The sequence below is a fragment of the Zeus faber genome (genome assembly GCF_960531495.2).
Source record: "Zeus faber genome assembly, chromosome: 9".
NCBI lineage: Eukaryota > Metazoa > Chordata > Actinopteri > Zeiformes > Zeidae > Zeus > Zeus faber.
In genome coordinates, this window is record NC_137197.1 from 15,034,787 (window position 1) to 15,053,511 (window position 18,725).

Consider the following 18,725-nt stretch of genomic DNA (forward strand, 5'->3'; position numbering starts at 1 on the left):
ATGGCGGCTGAATAATTCATGAATTAAAAATAAATAAGTGTGACGGTTCAACTTTTAGTTGTTTAGTAATATAGATTAATCCAAACTTATTTTAATCAAAGGATATTATTGAACAAATCCCAAACCACATTGGATGGAAGATTATACCAATTATCAAACTTCTAATAGATATCGTAGATGCAGGCGGATGAATCCAGAGTGGAGAGATGGTGTGTTATGAACACCTTAATCACTTCACCACAAGTTGTGGCTCTTGCAAGCCGATCACAATGGCAGACGACAACATTGCACCAAAACAGAAGGTTCTGAAACTTTTTAGTCTTTATTTTAATTCAAACTACAATGCCACACAATGTACAGTATAACATGGCAAAAAGGATTGACAGTTGTGTATAAAAAAAAAAAAAAAATTTGAACCACATTTCATGTTTCCAGGGCGTGGAGGACTTTGCACTCAAGTGGTGCGAACTCTAGACTACGCAGAAATGCAGATCGCACAAAAACAAAGTGAAGCATTCTCACGCGGCGTCATTCTGGAAGCCAGTTCGAGCCAGAGAATCACGACGGCTGGAAACAAATGACATTAATAGACAGAAGAAATCCAAAACTTGTCTTACGGAATCCTAAAAGTTACAGCGTTTATATAAAAATTGTGACGTCATTGATACATTTGATGGTAATATTCGCTCCACAGACATATTACAACATCTCCACCGGGCTGGCTCTGTTTGATTCAGATCTATCTACAAAGAGACGGGGGAAAAGCAGGAAGCCCCCCGTCTCAGGCGTACATGTCCTCGCGATCTGCGTTGTAGATCTCGCCCTCCTGCAACGAGGCAAAGTTGAGGAAGTGCGACGGTCGGTGCACCTCGTGGTAAAACTCCTTGGGGTTGGACAGCTGCAGGTCGTACTTCATGTTGGGATCGTGGCGCACACCTGTGGGGCGGGTGAGGGTTAATGACACCGCAGCTGAAAGGAAATGGTTCTACGCGAGGTGCGGGCGAATCCTGCAGGATGTGAAGGGGTTTCTTTAAAAGCTGGGTGACATTTATCCCGGTTTCCCCGCATATGAGCAAAGAAAAGTGTAATTGCAAAACAAGAAGTTTTTCCCTCTTGAAATGCTAGCCACTACTAATCTGAGTTGGTCACCAGTTCATCGCAAAACCATTGAGTAGATTACAGACGCTCAAGAGATACAATGGCATCCACTCAATTCACGACTCGAATGAGGTCATGATTTAACTGATGGCGCGGTTATCTGGAACGTAATGCTGTGTTTCCTGCAAGATCAAACCATTCACTGCTCCACACTTCAGAGCGCCTAAAGCCAAATCAGAGATAATAAAATCAATACTGTTGATTATTGCTCAACAGATTGAGCAGGTTTTATAACGAAAAAAAATCCATTCAGAAACACAATTCTTTATTTTACTGAGGGGAAAAAATAAAATCTTTCCCAAAGTTTTAGTAAAAAGTAAATATAGTGGCTGTTGCTTACCCATGAAGTTATAGTTCCACGAGACCTGGCCCGGGACCATGAAGAAGCCCAGGAATCGGTCAGAGAGCAGCATCTGGACCCTCTCGTAGTGAGACGGCAGGTAGCCTTTTGGGTTGTTGCCCTTATCAGTGTTCTGTCTGCCCCACTCGTAGCCACTTGGTGTCAGTTTGTAGGCAGTCAGGGTGCAGGAGCCAGGCGTGAAGCTGAGAAGGAAGCAAAACACATGTGATAATCATGTCATGACTGGTGTCACCCAATCATGATAAGCCAGGACATGTTGTACTCCCATTTTCTTTTTTTAAATGTGCGTGTGCGTGTGTGTGTGTGTGTGTGTGGGGGGGGGGGTCTTACCTGCAGGTGATAATGATGGTCTTCTCTCCATCCCATGCAGGGTTGTCAGCCATGATCTTGGCGTGGGTGGTCACATCCTGAGGGGACAGCTGTGGGGACTCATTGGGCTGCGTGTGGATCCAGCCAAGAGGCTCCATCTCCTGGTTGGGAGAGGAGGCAGATGTCAAGGTCTCTCTCTCTCTTTTTTTTTTTTTTTTTTTTAAGGAATCAGAACCAATGATCACAGTAGGGATGTCAACAATGGCCAAAAATCACATTCAAATATTCCTTCTGAAAAATCACATGAAACATAAGGTTTTTTTGTAATATCGGATAAAATTTTAAAGTGTGTGTGGGGAAAATGTTAATTTTCAGATTTCAACGTAATTTTTTTTTTTTTTTACTATTTGAACAGCATTCAAATATAGCGCTAGATCCCAGCGACCTGTTTGTTGAGCTTACTTTCAGGTATTCATGGCCAGGAAGCTGGTTTGGCAGGTGAACTGTCTGGTGCGTCCCCCACTGCGGCACCATCACTATACACCGGATCTCTTTCACCTGGGGGTTGTCTGGGGGGCTGGTGCCGTAGAGGTATCCCGCAATCTGCCAGGACAAAAGAACTTGGTGTGAGCGCAAGATGATAATTAGCACAAGTCGAAGCAAGAGTGTTATGAGCACTCTCAATGAGGCCAACGTGGGGCCTTGTCACTGCAGGCACCTGCGCGCGCAGATCTGAGATGCAGATGAACTTCTTGAGGACGTTCTTGGGCAGGATGTAGGTGTAACCAGTCTCCTTGATGTCATCAGACGACACGTAGATGTGGTTGGTCCTGAGGTGGAGGTTGGCAGCGGATATGGCCCTGAGAGGAGAAGAAACACTCATGATGAGCCGGATGTTTAAAAAAAAAAAAAAAAAAAAAAAAAAAAAAAAAAAAAAAAAGAAAGTCGTTTGCTGTTTTGCTCATAAAATGATCAGCAATGACCAGCTCAAATCAACCCGGCATTGAACACATGTCCAATTATTGAACTACTATTGGTTTACTGCAGAGAGAGTGAGAAAGCGAGTTGCCGGCTCACCTGACCCTCCATTCCGTCTTGGAGGAGAAGGTCTGCGTCTCGTAGTTGGAGGTGGTGGAGGTGATGATCTCGTCTCCGTGCTTGTTGACCGTGCGCGTCTGCGTGGCGGTGAGCTGCGACTGCTCCTTGGTCTGCTTCTCAATCTCGGCAATCTGCTGGCGCTGCTGCGAGGGAGCCGAGATCTCCATGCCGAGGATGATGTCTCTGATCTCCGACTGGGTCAGGGAGGCCACGTTCACGCTGGGGGGAGGAACAGACGCTCACTGGAGAGGAAGAATCTAACACCTCTGTGCCTGGTAGGGCTGTCACATTCAAGATGTTCCAGTTGAGGATTCATTGTCTCACATATGTTGTATGACAACTGTTGGAATTTAATAGTTTGGGATACTCACTTGTTCTTTTTGCCGTAATCGGCCAGAATGAGATCTTTGAGCTGCACCTCCACTTTGATCCACTCCTCGTCGGTGAGGGTTGGCCAAATGTGGTGGGGCTCAGTGACTGTCGTCTTGTCAGGTTTCAGGATCACCTTGGCCCGGTCATTGTTGACGTGAAGTGCCCTCAGGATCAGGATGAGACGGGAGAAAGCCTAGAGGCGGCGCAAATCATCGCAGACCCACTAGTCACGCAGAACAAGACGTCAAGATGGTCTTTCAAGAATAAATCCAACAATTAATATCTTAAGAGGATTTGATCTTATTTTGTGCCAGGACTGACTGTGTAAGAGGAGATGGTCTTGAGCCAGTCGTCGTAGAGGTTAAAGAGAACCATCTGGGGCTCCGTGGCCTTCAGGATCAGGTCTCCAAACTTCTCCACCTTCAAACAGGCCTGGAAGGGCAGCTGCAGCTCGGAGCCTTTGATCACAATGTTGGGGAAGTCCAGCAAGTGGACCTGGATGGAGAGGACAAAACAAAGTATGAGAACATAAGATCAAGACTCGGCTAATTTAGCTGACGTAATAATTGCAATGTAGTCTGGATGAGTTGAAGCACGTTTAAAATCTCACCTCAAGAGGATCCAACATGCCCTTCCTGGTCACAATGATCTGTTTGGGCTGCTCCTCCACAGGGAGGGAGCGGATCAGGGCAGCCACTTCTTCAGCAGTTTTCCATTTTGCCAGCTACAGAGTCAAAGCAAGAATGATTTACTGTTAACGGCTAAGGTTTTACCGTCAGCTGAGGGGCTATACAGTTACTTTGAAGAGGCTGGAAAATATTGACTTACTTAGAAATAACATATCTGGAATTGGTATCTAAAAAGCTAAAACAACATGCAAATATAGTTATTCTACCAGCAAGTGATACTAGAGGATGGCTGTACCTGGCCCAGACGTTTCTGCCCGGCCCACACAGAGGTGTGGATGATTTTGAGGAAGAGCTGGCCAGTCCTGGGGTTGAAGATGAAGATAGCACCATTTATTGGCTTGGTGGTCAAGTTACCCTCAAAGGTCTGGAAAAGAAAGACAAAAACTACATGTGACCCAAGAACAAAGCTATAGCACTTATTCTCAGAGAGCACATTACGCAAAACTCTCGAAAAACACTCAACGGTACTCCAAAAATGCTGGTAGTGTAACAGCTCAGTAATTCACAACCCCCCCCCAAAAAAACTGATGTTAACTCACCTTGTGGATGGTAACTCTGTAGACATTGGTGTCGTCTACAAACCAGATGATCTGGTTGGAGAAGAGCTCGCCATAGTTCTGTGAGGACAGGTAGGGCTCAGTGGGCTCTGAGGAGTACAGCTGCAGACCTTTGCGGATGCGCTCCCTCAGCACATACAGAGCAGGGTTGGCCTTCATGATCTTGGCCATGGCCTGCTGGATGAGTGGCTTTCCTCCAGGGAACCAGTTACCATAAGCACTGGAGGGTGAAAGTATCTGCTGGTTAGTGCAGTCATTTAAAGGAGCTTGGGAAAAAAACTACTTATGTTTACCATTAAAACCTATCTCACATTTCTACTTTACCTGTAATAATGTACCAATAATATTAAGTGACGTGACAAGCTAGAAATCCTCACAAGGACATGATTTAATAAATGTAAACGTATAGCATACAAGTGCTTATAATGGTTCCAACCTGTGGAGGTTGTAAGCCAGGTCGATGGCAATGAGCACTCCAGTGGGGGAGGGGTAGATACTCATGTTGTCAGTTGTGTAGTCCAGGAACTTTGCTCTGGCATAGCGCTCGATGTCGTGAGAGTCGTAGTCGCCCCAACGCAGCTGGATGTCAATCCAGTACTTCTGTGTGGTTGTGCTGTCCATCACATCCCTTGAGGGAGAAGCAAAAATGCAAACATTTCTCATGTTAGCCTTTACATCCAATATGCAAATTGAAATAAGGGTGGCTAGGGACATTTTCTGGGATTTTCGGTATTGTAATATGGTTAAATGTTGTATTTAAAGCTGCATTATAGTAAAGAATTCAAATTTTCTCAACTTCATAGACTGTTCTAATCAATGTCTCTACCTGCTTGGCCATCATTATCCACATTACTAATGATCATTTCTCCAATATGTATTTTGTCTAAATAACTTATAAAAGCACCAATAGTCATCCACAAATGATTGCCGAATTATTGAAAGAGTTTTTCATTCAAAGATATTGTAATATTTGATTTTGTCAATATTGCCCAGCCTAAATTGAAGTTCATCTTTTTTTTGTCCCAAAAATGGAAAATTGGTTGTAGCATTGAGTTTAGACGGATACAGACCAATACAGTATCACAGCAACAAAGACAAAAAAATAAACACATTAAAGTGTGCAGGTGACACTGAATATGCACCAGATATGAATTTAAACCATCCAGGAGTCTATTTTTATTAGTTACTTTTTACATCTGAGTCAAGTCAGTAAACTTAACATTTTAAACTGATACATAAAGTTATTTTTATAGTAAAGATATACATCTATCTTTCTATCTATGATATTATTAATGCAATATCAGCCAAGATGTACTTTGAGTCAGCAAGAAGCGAGGGTCGGGAGACGTTCCACTTGTAGGAGGCGAAGAGGAGGATGTCAGCGCAAGAGGAGTTCATCTTGTAGGACTTCCTGGGATGGATAGTTTCCTTCTGCACAGTCTCGATCTCCAAAGCATCCAGCTCTTGATCAAACACCTGCGAGCGGAAATTAAACTCAGCGTGAGGAAAAGCCATTTGAAATGCTTGTGACAGCTACAAATGTAGTCAATGCCACAGCCCACCTGACAGAGATCCATGACGATGCTCTCGTGGATCTTCTGCCACAAGTGAGCCCTGAAGATCTGAATGAGGGAGATCTTCAGCGTGGGGATCTTGCCGTGCATGAAGATGCCCGTCAGGTCGAGCTGCACCTGGAAACCGACGTACACCTTGGAGAGGAAGAGGACCGTTAAAATGGACCGATGGGTTATTTCTTCCAACTTGAGGAATCAAGTCATACAAATGGCTTTAAATATAAATTTTACGGTTTGTATCCACTAACATTGGCTCTGTTGATGGTGGGCGACCACCAAAGGGTGAAGCGACGGTTGGGTATCTGGTTAAGACCAGACCTCTGGGCGTTTGTGAGCTTCTTCCACTTCATGGATTCCTCGAAACCGCTGGCTTTCTCCCTAAATCCCGACACAAGGGACTTCAATTAGATCTGGACCCATTAATTACAAATTATAGACTAGATTAAAAAAACGTATCCAAGTTCAAATACACCTAATCTCTCTTGTCATCTCTACGTTCTCACCAGAAGAGACCTTCCCAGGTTGGGAAGTAAGTGCCTTTGAAGAGCGTGTGTTCCAGGATTCCCTCCACACCCCCCAGGGCCTGGATCATGTCAGTGCGGTAGTTGTTCAAATTCCACAGCTTGCCGTCGTGCCTCTGGTGGGTCCACCAGAACGGGTTCTGCTTGAGCACCTACAGTCACAAAAACAACCATGTCATTAAATGTTACAGGAATGTTCTTCCTTCACTTTCAGTCACACAGTGAGTCATCAGTTGTCATGTTTCAGATCTTAAGTGACCTCAGAATTTGCACCTTACTTCCATCTGAACTTAACACAGCTGTCTCTAACCTGATACTGTTTGAAGTCTGTCCTGACTCTCCAGCCCTTGTCGTAGGCCAGTGTATGTCTGTCCTTCTGGAAGAGGGTGTTGATGCGGGGGATTCCCCTGTCCCAGGAGTCCTCCAAGTCCTCCAGGGTCAGACGCCTGGCACACAAAAGAGCAATGAAATAGGAGTTATGTTACTCAAGTAAAAGTCAAATTTTAAGTAAAATTGGCCGGCTATGCAATCTCCCGCTCTGTATGGGATGGATTTTTGAGGCCTTACCTGTTCTGGGCGATGGCCTCCTGTCTCTTGAGGGCGTACTCAGCCCAGACCCTCTGAGAGTCGATGAACTCGCTCTCCCAGGGCTGGATGTAGCGATACAAGTTGGGGATAAGCTGGTCCTCCTCGTGGCTCATTCCAGACCTGAAGTGGGTGATGCCCACATCCGTCTGCTTGGACCACCTGATGGTGAAGGAGGGGGGCAGGGAAAAAGTATGATTAAGTGACGGATTTGTAGTAACACCTGCATTTAACCAATACTTGAAGTTTAACTAGATTGCTAAGTTTATGCAGCATATTTAATGTTGGGGTTTATTTTTGTTTTAGACCCAGATTCACGCCCGATTCGAAAATATGGTCCAACACACCTCAAGTCTGACTGTGGAATGAGGACATGGCCCATGGACAGCATGCCCAGCCCGCCAAGCTCTTTCGGAGTGTAGAAGACCACTGGTGGGAAACGACTGGGCATTTTAGAGTTGAGGCCGATCTTGATACGCGTCTGGATCTTGTTCTCACACTTGACCAGAAGGTCCAGAAGCTCCTGAGTGTTGACCACTGCCTCTCGGAAGTACGTCATCAGACCAATCAAGGCTGTGTTCCATTTGTTCACAATCTGGAGATAGAAAAGGAATACACATTTTAAATTTAACTCAGTTAAAGCTTACACTGGAAATGGATGTGGCGCTTTATAGTTGGAGCTTCTTGGTTTGGTACATGACAAATGCAGCCTGTACTGAACAGTTTTTAAAAAGTGGTTGTTTCCTCACCTTGGTGAAGGTTGTCGATCCAGAGGCCATGAGAATCTGGCGCACCCTGTTATGGAAGCGTTGCATGGATTCATCATCCACACGCAGGAAACACTGCGCCGTCCTTTCTTTGGTCACCTACACAGAGGAGAAGAGAGAGAGAAATAAAATTAGGACTCAATGAGAAATTTGATAGGATCATCTTAAGTCACACTTTCATGTATGTGTGTATGTAATTTGGACGCTGTATCAAGAAATCCACCATCTTCTGACCTCATTCTGCAGGTTCCAGACACCGTCCTTGTGGGTGAACTCCTCGTAGCTGGTGCGGCATTTAGGCAGAATGCGACACTCAAAGCCACACATGTTAAACAGCAGGTTGGGGTTGTCCTTGCTGTACACCGACACAAAGCTGTTCTCCCACTGGACTGTGGTCACCGAGCGGGGGAGGCGGTTCTTTATGTCCCAGAACACTGCACGGCCACTGGAGGGATGGGAAAAGAAAAGTAAGACATGGAACTGTCAATTACCCATGGCTCGACATCTGGTTTAAATAGGGGGTACTGAAATACTCAGCTCTGTATCATGCCTGGTACAGGGTAGTTCAATCCATCTTTCAGCTTCATGATGCATAGTGTCACGTTTTTTTTTTTTACCGTACAATTTTGTGCCACGATATGTTGTTTCCACAGTTGACCACACCTGTGTCTAAAATGTTGGTGTTAAGGAAACAAACTTACAGGTTGACGTCGTGTTTCATCAGCCTCATTCGGGCGTCCCGGGGCCAGCACTTCTTGTTGTTGTAGCCCACAATGTTCTCATTGTTGGGATCTGGGTGCTCCGTCAGGTACCTCTGGATCAGATCCCTGGCCTCGTCGGCAGAAAACCTGTACGCAGAAAAACATGGATTAAGTTCCGTTTTTTCTCTCAAAAACAGGTTATGGTGGAAGCATAATATATTGAGTCACTGCCAATCCTTCCTGATTGTAAATGGACAACCAATACATTAAATGCACCTCCTCCAACTCCAAAGCTAACCTGAAGAAGATGTGGATGCGGTCGATGTAGCGGCAATAGAGGCGGATGGGGTGGGCGCTCTCTGTCACCGTGTCCTGGAAACTGAGGAAGTCGTTGGGCATCTGGGGGGGTCCAGCCATCTCGCTGGCACGGTGCAGGCCCAGCACCAGCAGATCCATGACCAGGCCGTAGTACTGCACGATGAAGGAGGCGAACTGCAGCCCTCTGATGATTCCATAGGAGTTGGTGTGGTTCATGTCCTGGAAAATAAATGTTTTTTTTTTTTGTTTTTGTTTTTTTTAATCAATTGTTAATGTTACAGAGTGGTACATTTCAAGCCTTTAAGAGCAACAAAAGAATAGATTACATCAAAATGACTAATGATTCTACCACAAAAAGGTTGGTTGAGTTACTACTGGTTAAGGTCCATGCTATCCAAAGGGACCTTTTTGAAAACTTTCATTTTGCTTTTTTCCCCCCTCTGCAGCGTTCACTTTATCAAGAAGTGTTATGCAGCAGCAGCACTTACATACGCGTATGACTGATCTTAAGGTCAATAAAAGTGTGGACCCGTTCAATAATAACAATAACAATCTGCCTTCACCTTGTAGTTTATGACCACATTGTTTTTGGCCGTCATGTAATCAGCAATGTTGTGATCAACGATGAGACGCAGCAGTCTGTTGAGCAGCGTCAGATCAATCTTCTCGTACATTTTCTCATAGCGTGACTCCAGCATCACATTGCACTCGCCCTCTGTTGTCTCCCACACATCCTGCAGGTTGTTGATGCCTGGAGAGGGCGCACAAAAAAAACCAAAACAGTTAATTGTAAAATATAAGCTGCATGACAAATTAAAAACATTTTAACAGACCTAATTTCAGAGCTCCATTTTGATTAAAAAGCATGTGTGTAGCTCTGACCTTGGCACCACTTGTAGACCAGCAGTGGTGGGGGCTCAGTGTCTGCTGGTTTGATCCAGGGCGGGAAGAGGCGTCTCTTGTCAGCCTCGTACCACAGGTACTGGTCCAGGTAGGCGTCTGTGATCTTCTCCAGCGGCTCCACGTCGTACACGGGCACAAGGTGGCTGTACAGGTCCATGAACTCAATGCCAACCTGGATGAGGGAAATGGTCATGACTGATTGAGATGGAAGTATAATGGCTCGTAACATGGGAGTTGTAAGAAGACTTACACCACACATACATCTTAGAAAAGCGAAGCTGCTCTTTAAGACTCTGCTTTAAGGAAGTTGCCAATTACAGATATCCTTTGAAGCAGGCTGTCAGTCAGTTTTGAGATAATTCAATGTGCATTATTTTAAGTTTATTAAAAGGACAAACCAACAACATTTTTTTAACCAAAGCCTTATGCGCAACTATATTCTTAAGCGAAAGGATCGCAGCATTGAACGACAGGCGGTCTCAATCCTCACCTCCTTGAAAGCTCTTTGGGTGAGCAGGTGACGCTTGATCCTGGACAGGGCTTCGTGGGGGTTGTCATAGGCCTGCTCAATCAGACCAAGTTCCTCCCTCTGAGACTGATTCAGACGGGATTTCACACTGGAGGGCAGGGGGTGAATTTCAATTTAAATCCAGCTTTATAAACAAGCACACAAAGGCAATGTGGTGTCGAACAACATTACCTGTAAGCCTCCTTGAGCCTCTCCAGGGCCAAGATCAGCAGCTTGGTGTCATGTTTGTAGGAGAGCGGGGGGAAGGGAATTGGGGAGAAGCGTCTGCTCTCCAGCCAGTGCACTGTGGTGGTGTAGATGGCCACAGCCTCTTCTGCTGTGATGTAGGGACCATCCTGGTGGCAAAACACATTCCCCCATTAGACACAAAACAAGCATTAACACGTTCATGCACACCTGTGATTAGGCTCTATGAATGTACAGAGATAAATTGTAACGGTTGATACCTTTACATGTTGCAACAATAATGATGCAGAGTTCTAGTTTGATTATATTGAAAAAATACATCCGAGATGAAGTTACCTTCAGGTAGTTGTGCTGCCTCTCCTGCTCGGCCTTGAGGTAGAGACGTGTCAGCCTCCCCAGGTTCTTCTTGCACACAGTCTTGTCCACAGTGGCTCCACGGCGGATTCGCTCACGGTTGTAGTGAGCGGTGTTGGTCCACCAGTCTGCCTTGGCTTTCACATAGCGCAGGATCATGTTCTCGATTGGCGTGGGCAAACCAGGCACCTGAAGAAATTTAAAGATGGCTAAATCAAACAGGTTTCCCCCCCCAGATAAACAGTTATACTTAAATGCATATAATTTTTGGGAACACCAGGTCAACATTTCTTATTACAACTGTTGTATGTGGATACATGGAATATTATGCATGCATAAGTCTAACCAACCTTCCAGGGGATGTTTGCCTTCCAGCACCTCCAGGACTCACTGAGGTGCTGCAGGATGGTCCTGGCCTTGTTCTGCTTGATGCCCTCAGGCATCATGTCCAGGATGTCGTGCATCACAGCAGCACGGAGCTCCAGGTCAAAGTGGGACTCCACGCGCTGCTTGGTCACTGTCTTGGCCACACCCTTGGAGTGACGTCCTGGTGGGGGAAAGCAGGCTCATGTTGATACTTGCAATGGCAAGCGGGCAACTGGCTTTACAACAGTAATGTGTATGTGAGCTATCGGCACAGAAAACACTGGGGGAGCACCTTTTCTACTCAGGAAAAGCAGTAAGTTAACAAGGCACCAGAAATAGTAAGAATGAGGAATGCGTCTTTTTACCTTCAAACTGTCTGGCAAGCAGGTTTCCCAGCCACCTCTCCAGCAGCGGGGTGATGCCCCTCATGAAGAACAGCCACACCCTCCAGCCAGGAGCCCAGAAGCCACATCCTGGACCCTTACCCACAGGGCCCTAAAACAACAAGGTGAAGAAAATTCCAACCACATGAGATCTGTCAATATGTTCACTAGCAAATGAAGAAGCTGTAAAGTATTGCTGGACACTTACGGTAAAGCAGAATACCACAATCCTTTAGTGTGCACTTACGGTATTGAAGCGGTAGTAGATGAGATGCTTGAGGTCTTTGCACATGCGGATCTGTCTCATCAGCTTGTACTTGTAACGGTACATGCCCGTCAGCTGGCCCACGTGGGCAAAAATGTACTGCAGCCCGTCAGCCAACTGCAACAAAAAGAAACGTCAAATTTTGACGAACAATTGTGTAATTTGGGATAGATCGAAATGACTGAACAACTCAAATCTTAAAAACAGCTTCATGACTGATGACTGAGAACGCATAGTGCAAGATAAACAAGGTAAGCTATATTCTGCATGAACATCACAGGAATAATGTGGAAGAGTGATAAATTGGTGAGATTGCTGCTGTTTGGTCCTGACCTGGAATGCATCAACATTTCCCAGTCGGTACTGAACATGGCTGTCCACCACCAGCTTGCTGAGACGCAGCACCTCTCTGCACAGATGGAAAGCATTTCCGAATCTGGACTTCTTACGCTCCTGAAGGACGGAACACAGAGGCGAAAAAAGTTTAATTAGTGTAGGTACTCTCTCGGTACAATGCCAATATTGATTGACTCATAAAAAGCATGCATATTTTCAAAGTAGGGATAAAAAATAACTTGGTATTAAGACAGTATTGACTGTCACACCTTGGTGGTGAGCGTCTTCACAGGCTTGAGGTTGAAGTTGTAGTCCAGATGCAGGTAGTTGAGGTTCTTGCGATGGATCAGCAGGTTCAGCATGTTGTAGCCTTGTCTACAGACCTGGAGGCCGACCTCCACCCAGTCCAGCTTGGTGGACTGGAAGAACTTTGTGGCCTTGAATGAGCGGAACAAGTACCTGGAGGCCGGAGGAAGGAGACAGAACTGATCTTTTACAAGGTGTTGAGTTGATTGTGGAAAAAGAACAAAATTATGACACCATGCAACTCGAAATGCTTTACATTAATATAAGGCAATGAAATAGTACTAAGAAGAAAGCAAACAAGATGCATTTAATGCATCTTCCACAGCATCAAATAGAACAGTGGTTACCAAACTCTTCACACAGCGTCCCACTTGAAAGAATATGAAAGACCTCAAAACATCATTGCACTCTTGGCTCTTGAGTCCCATAAGGGAAATGTTAGTAGGCTACTATTGAAAGTCAAGCGTATTTGGAGGCTATGTGTGACGACAAACCACATGTATCGCTAGGATACTAGTAATGGCATGCAATGCTATGTGCACCATTGTTTGGGAAAGACTAAAAAACAGTATTGGCTCCATTAAGTGTTTTCAAAGCAGCAGTGAAGATAATCAGTGCCAGTGAAGATAATCACCTCTTCTTCTGTGCCTTGGGGGGTCTGTGTTTGAGAGCGTTGAGTACGTAGTACTTGAGCAGTTTCTGGTACGAGACACGGACTTTGACAGGCTGGCCAGCAGGACAGTGTTCGCGATACCTGGGAGGTGACAAACACTAGTTTAACACAATAATAGTAGTATTGCTCGACTGGACTGAGGAGCTACATCCAGGATTTTTTTCATTTGAGATGTATTGTTTAGGTTCAGTAAACCAACCAGTTCTTGATGAGTGGGATGTCGATAGCGCGCCTGGTCCGCCCAGAACGCAGGTTGAATGGTCTTGGTGCCCAAAGGAGAGCGATGCCATTAGCTGTGTTGTCTGTGTAGAGGGGTGTTTCTTTGAGGAATGGCTCGACATACTCAGGCAACTCAAACTCCTCGTCATCATCAGGCAGCGGCTCCTGACTCTGGGTGGAAACAGGACGTCAGAACGACAACAGGTGAGTGGGAGAGGAAGATTCGCAAAACACATAACCTTAATATCTTAATAAAATCAAAAACCTAATATCAATAGCTTTCATAAGATATTTACAATATTTGTAAATTAGTAATGTGGATATTATGACCAAGCAAGTGGAGATATTGATCAGAACAGTCTATGAGGTTCAGCGAACAACTGTAATGCAGCCTTAAAGACAACATTTTACTTTATCACAATGACCAAAATCCGAGGTGATAGTCTCATACCACAACATCAGTACTATATCGATATACGGCCCAGCCATAATTGTGACTACTCAACTGTTTCGAGCACATGTTTGAATGTTTAAGTTTCCAATTGCAAATGCAGTCGGTGACAATAAATTAACCATTCAGTTTAATTTTCCTCAAGTTCTTACGCACAGGCAAGCAGACCAATGCAAGTGCGCCTTTGTAAGAGGACTTAATCAGGAATTCCTTCTCAGAGGATTTAAATCACTCATCCCTTCTATCGCAACAGGACGTACCTTGACCGAGTGTCTGTGGGAGATGGGGTTGATCAGTGGATCAAAGTAAAAGGCTGGCAGGTCTGGATCCTCCGTCTTGATAAACACCACATTGGGAGTGTGGTACCTGAACAGAGAACACAGAAAGAAAATGTGTTGGCATCCAACTCCACAAGGTCACATGATGGATAAAAAAATATAAATGAAATATACAGAACATTTTGCTATCATGATAATAACGAAATATATTAATATACCAAAATATATTAAAAATCGAATTAACTTGTCTTGACTTTCACTGACCAGGTGAGGTGGACGTGGTGTGGCAGGTTGTTGTACAGGTAGGGGAAGGCAATTTTGTATTCTGTCCTGATAGGCTGTCTGATGATGATCTTGTTGATGTCATTGAACTCGTTCCAGTCTTCATCCCTGTAGGCGGCAAAACATCACTCAAGATTAAGAAAATATGTGAAATTATGCAAAAAATGGGTACAGACTTACATCCACAAAATTAGCGTTTCTTTAACGTGGCCAGCACAGTGCCAAAAAGAAATCCACAATATCAAATCCTGGAACAGTGTTTTTCTTACTGGAGGTTGATGTCTCTGACCAGGGGCTCAAACTTGGGTCCTCCGGGGATGGCCATGTTCAGGGCCTTGGATGTGAAGAAGGCCTTGAGATCAAACAGATAGAAGTAGTTCATATCCACCAAGTCTGTCAGCAGCTGGTTGGCCAGTCGGTAAAGTGTGGACATCATGGGCAGCGTAAACTGCCAGCGGCGGTACGTGGTGCCGTTCACGTATCTGTGGAGGCGACAGGACAGCTACAGTTAGGAATCAACACGGATAGTTCATGCTTAAAGATGATGGCTAATTATGTCCATGTTTGTAAATAAATAATCATGGTAACTTGTTTATTATAAAGTAGGGATTGTTTATTTCAGCATGTAAATATAGTTTCAAGCTTGGTTTAAAGTGTAGCTGCAGTGTTGCAAAGAGGACAAATTTCCCTCTAGGGAATTGTTATCTTACAAGTGGAACGAAAAGTCTGACCGTTGTGGTTTTCTGGTTTTGTACGTTTCAAATTATCTTTTCTCATAAGAAGCGGAATTATATAATTAAATACAAGCCAAGACAAAAACTACAATCATAGCATCCTAAGTGTCTTTGGATTTCAATTTGTTCGTGTTGCCACTACAGAATAGCACGCTATAAGTCTTATAAGATTTGAGGACAAGGCAGAGGTTTACTTTGTGGTGTCTTTGAGGGGCTGGTGCTCATAGAACCAGTCCACCACAGAGGAATCCTCCTCGGGGTCCAGCTCCATCTGGATGGCCTCCAATGGCTCCACGTCAAGGATGTTGTCGGCGTAGTCCAGGGGCGGCTCCTCGTCATCAAATGGTGGGAAGCGCATGCGCTTGAAGTGCCGGCGGTCACGCTTCTCACGACGCATCATGATCCACATTGCACTGGGAGGGAATGAGAGGAAAGAATTGTCAGATTGCGAATAGGTAGTAAATATCTTTTCCTCAAACCGTGTCAACTATTTGACATAGATGGAACGAGAGTGCTTTTGCTCAAACTCTGTCTTTCAGTACAACTTTGAGGTATTTGTCCTTTGGGTAATTCTGTCCATTTCCATTTAATTACATCTCTTGTCTGTATGAATTTAAAGAGCACAAAGCTGTCAATGTGAACTTTTATGATTACTATGAATATTGTAATTTAAATATTTCAGTATGATGGAAACAGAATTGAAGAAGCTTACCCCCACTGAGCAATGTAGACCGGTTCTATGACCCAGGGGATTTCATTAACAAAGGAGATGGCTCCTGTGATGTGGTAGAGCACGGGCACATCTCGAATCTGTTCCCAGGGCATGGGCATATTCTCCAGGAGTTTCAGGACTGCGTGGGGCATGTACTTCAAGGCACTGCACAGCACAAAGAGGGGCAATAAAGATCGGTAAATTAACATCATCACAGGAGTAAAAAGGATTTCCAGGATACTTCGATAATAAGCTGCTGTCATTGAAGGGGAGACGATATATATAGGCTGTACCATATATGAATAAAAGCTTCTACTAGTGTCAGCCTGACTTATTACACGGGTCATGGTGATATTTTTTTTATAGAGCAGAATGCATACAGCAAGCATTACAACTAGGTGGAACATGAAATGTCTTTGTCCCAGAGGTAATGGAAAGATTTTCCAGGCACAATGGACCAACTTTTCAAAGAAAGGAAATGTACGTCTTTATCATCTTGTAGTTTTACGATTAAATGTAATTGAAAAGCAAAGTTAATTTAGTTCATGCTAAAGTAAACTAACCAATCAGTCAATAAATTAATAAAAAAAATCATGCTTGGTTTTCTCAAATTCAGCGTGAAACACTTTTTCCCCATTTCGGTTCATCACTATTTTTTTTTTATGTTTGTAGTTGTTTTATGTGTCTGGTATGTTTATCCCATAGTATCAGAAGAAGGGAAAAGAAACACATTTGCAAACAAAAGTATCAAAGTAAAACACAGAGGATGTTTATCCAACAGTAATTGAGTGTCTTTATAAGCATGTAATATTCCAAACCAATAGCTTACGGAAAGCATTGCTATTGTGTTTATTAAACTGAATTATATTTAAAAAAAGTATTTTTCATACCCAAGGTAGACTCTCTTGTCATGGCGGAACTTCCTGTTGGTCATGTCTCCATGGTCCCTGATGATCTTGCGAACATGCTCTGGGGGCATGTCCTCCTTCTGTGCGTCCACAAAACCAAACTTTCTCTTCTCTGAATAGCGCTTTGCCTGCAACTGCTGCCACTTTCTCGCTGTGGAATAGTAATTTTGCGCAAGGGAGTTAGCAATTAGGCTTAACTTGTTAACAAATATGAGTAGGACCTCACTTACCCTTTTCTTGCAGTTTTTCCTCAGACATGAAGTCTGGGACAGGCGCTGGAGCGGGGATCCCTGGGGGCATCCCTCCAGGGACCCCTCTGTAGGGAAAGGTGGCTGCCATTTCGCCTCACACCTAGACACAATAAAACAAAAGTTGCATAAAGTTCTTCACATAAGTGTTCAGCCCGCCTCTTTTTCCCCATGCAATGAATTTATAATGGAATGATACACTCATTCAATCACATAAACTTCTAATCTCTCTATCCCCATTATTATACCTTCAACATCACAATATATGTATGAAAGTATGTGTATGTATGTGACGAATAAACCTCTTGAATCTTGGTGCAATCCCGTCTTCTTCAAATATCTTATAGAGATTCCACTTCTTACCCCAATAATCTCCCCTTGATCAAAAGTCCCTATTGGATAAACAGTGGTTTGTTGAGTGCGCTATGTTCTTAACCTTGATACAATTGTCTATTTCTCCTTGGTGTGGGCTACACCCACCTTTTTAAGTCATGCAAATGTTTCCCTTTCCCTCCCCTCAATGTAAGTAAAATCGCCACTTCTGTATTGCTTTTATCCGTATGATTCCCTTTGCTCTAGCTCTTAATCAGCGATACCGTTGGGTCAATCTCACTCAACAGGACCTCTTCAGCCACAAGCTCCCTTCACTCCCGCATGCCAAGTCAAAACAACGCCTAATGTTTCCCTCTATTCTACTAACAACGTATAGCAGAATAAAGATGGAAGGTGTAGACGTTCTACTGCAGTGTGAAGCTTGAGCTTGTTCTGACTTGAACACATCAATTAGTACACCCTTACACATTAAAAAAATATCACATCGCTTTTTCCCCCCATGGTTTTTGAAAAACACCCACGGCGGCTTGCTAAGAAACATCAGTATGTTAAATATACAGCTTGGAGATGAGTATTTCCATTAGTCGCTCAAACCAAAAGCGAGCAGCGGCCTTCACGCAGCGCACAACACTGGACCCACGCACTCATTCATCCGGCGCTAGCTAGCGTTAAAAAGCAACTAGAGAAACGGCACAAACTAATTTCACACGCGAATCCTAAACACGCCTCGACATTTAAACAACGAAATCGCACCGCCGCGAAGGAAAGGTCCCCGAGCGCGAAAGAAGCCGCTAACGCTAACGTTAGCGTTAGCTTGGCGAGCGTGAAAGACGCCGCTAAGCTAAGGCTAACGCTAGCTTCGCGGCGTCGACCAGAACACAGTGGCCGACGCATTGTTGGGGCTTCCCGTCGTCACCTTCCAACTGTTGAGCTCGACGTCGCGGTTCGGCGCTGGTTCACAGGCGCGACATTTCCCCTTTTTTTTGTTGTTGTTGTTGTTGTTGCTGTTGCTGCAGTTCCGAACAGTCCGTCCCGCACGCTGCGTCGACGTTCCCTTTCTGCCCCCGCAAGGAAGCAGGCGCAGCACTAGCACTAGCACTAGCAGTAGCACGCACGGCGAACGACACCGCCACACGATGCACGCAATCCAGCGGGATTCACGGACGCCACGTACGCTGCCGCCGCCGCGCAAACCTCCGGGTCTTACGCGGGAAGATGCGCAGATACCGGATCGGGCGCAACACTCGCG

At 44.6% G+C, this 18,725-nt stretch overlaps 1 protein-coding gene across 1 annotated transcript; it reads right to left on the bottom strand.

Annotated features, from left to right (window-relative positions):
* Positions 1-298: 298 nt before the first annotated feature.
* On the bottom strand, positions 299-18,530 carry prpf8 (pre-mRNA processing factor 8). The gene is made up of 43 exons (XM_080007442.1): positions 18,393-18,530; positions 17,126-17,246; positions 16,878-17,046; positions 15,988-16,152; positions 15,470-15,688; positions 14,811-15,023; positions 14,524-14,649; positions 14,242-14,347; positions 13,511-13,701; positions 13,273-13,392; positions 12,602-12,791; positions 12,330-12,449; positions 11,979-12,113; positions 11,714-11,843; positions 11,333-11,529; positions 10,965-11,171; positions 10,614-10,777; positions 10,404-10,530; positions 9,893-10,085; positions 9,574-9,761; positions 8,991-9,229; positions 8,693-8,839; positions 8,226-8,436; positions 7,974-8,090; positions 7,572-7,819; positions 7,207-7,386; positions 6,950-7,085; positions 6,622-6,791; positions 6,367-6,496; positions 6,107-6,253; positions 5,860-6,020; positions 4,981-5,172; positions 4,527-4,764; positions 4,223-4,351; positions 3,909-4,022; positions 3,620-3,793; positions 3,298-3,491; positions 2,906-3,145; positions 2,547-2,688; positions 2,291-2,431; positions 1,850-1,989; positions 1,499-1,701; positions 299-936 (listed from the first exon to the last, which is right to left on the bottom strand). The coding sequence occupies exons 2-43, from the start codon at positions 17,232-17,234 to the stop codon at positions 782-784; spliced, it is 7,017 nt and encodes a 2,338-aa protein (XP_079863568.1). The 5' UTR covers positions 17,235-17,246; positions 18,393-18,530; the 3' UTR covers positions 299-781.
* Positions 18,531-18,725: the final 195 nt, after the last annotated feature.

What these genes read in the sequence shown, in the direction of transcription:
- prpf8 (XM_080007442.1), bottom strand. Translation starts at nt 17,234, where the DNA reads ATGGCAGCCACCTTTCCCTACAGAGGGGTCCCTGGAGGGATGCCCCCA. An exon ending in ATCCCACTCATCAAGAACTG is followed by an intron (nt 13,393 to 13,510) that starts GTTGGTTTACTG and finishes GTCACCTCCCAG; the next exon opens with GTATCGCGAACACTGTCCTG. An exon ending in GTGGAACTATAACTTCATGG is followed by an intron (nt 937 to 1,498) that starts GTAAGCAACAGC and finishes CCCGCCCCACAG; the next exon opens with GTGTGCGCCACGATCCCAAC.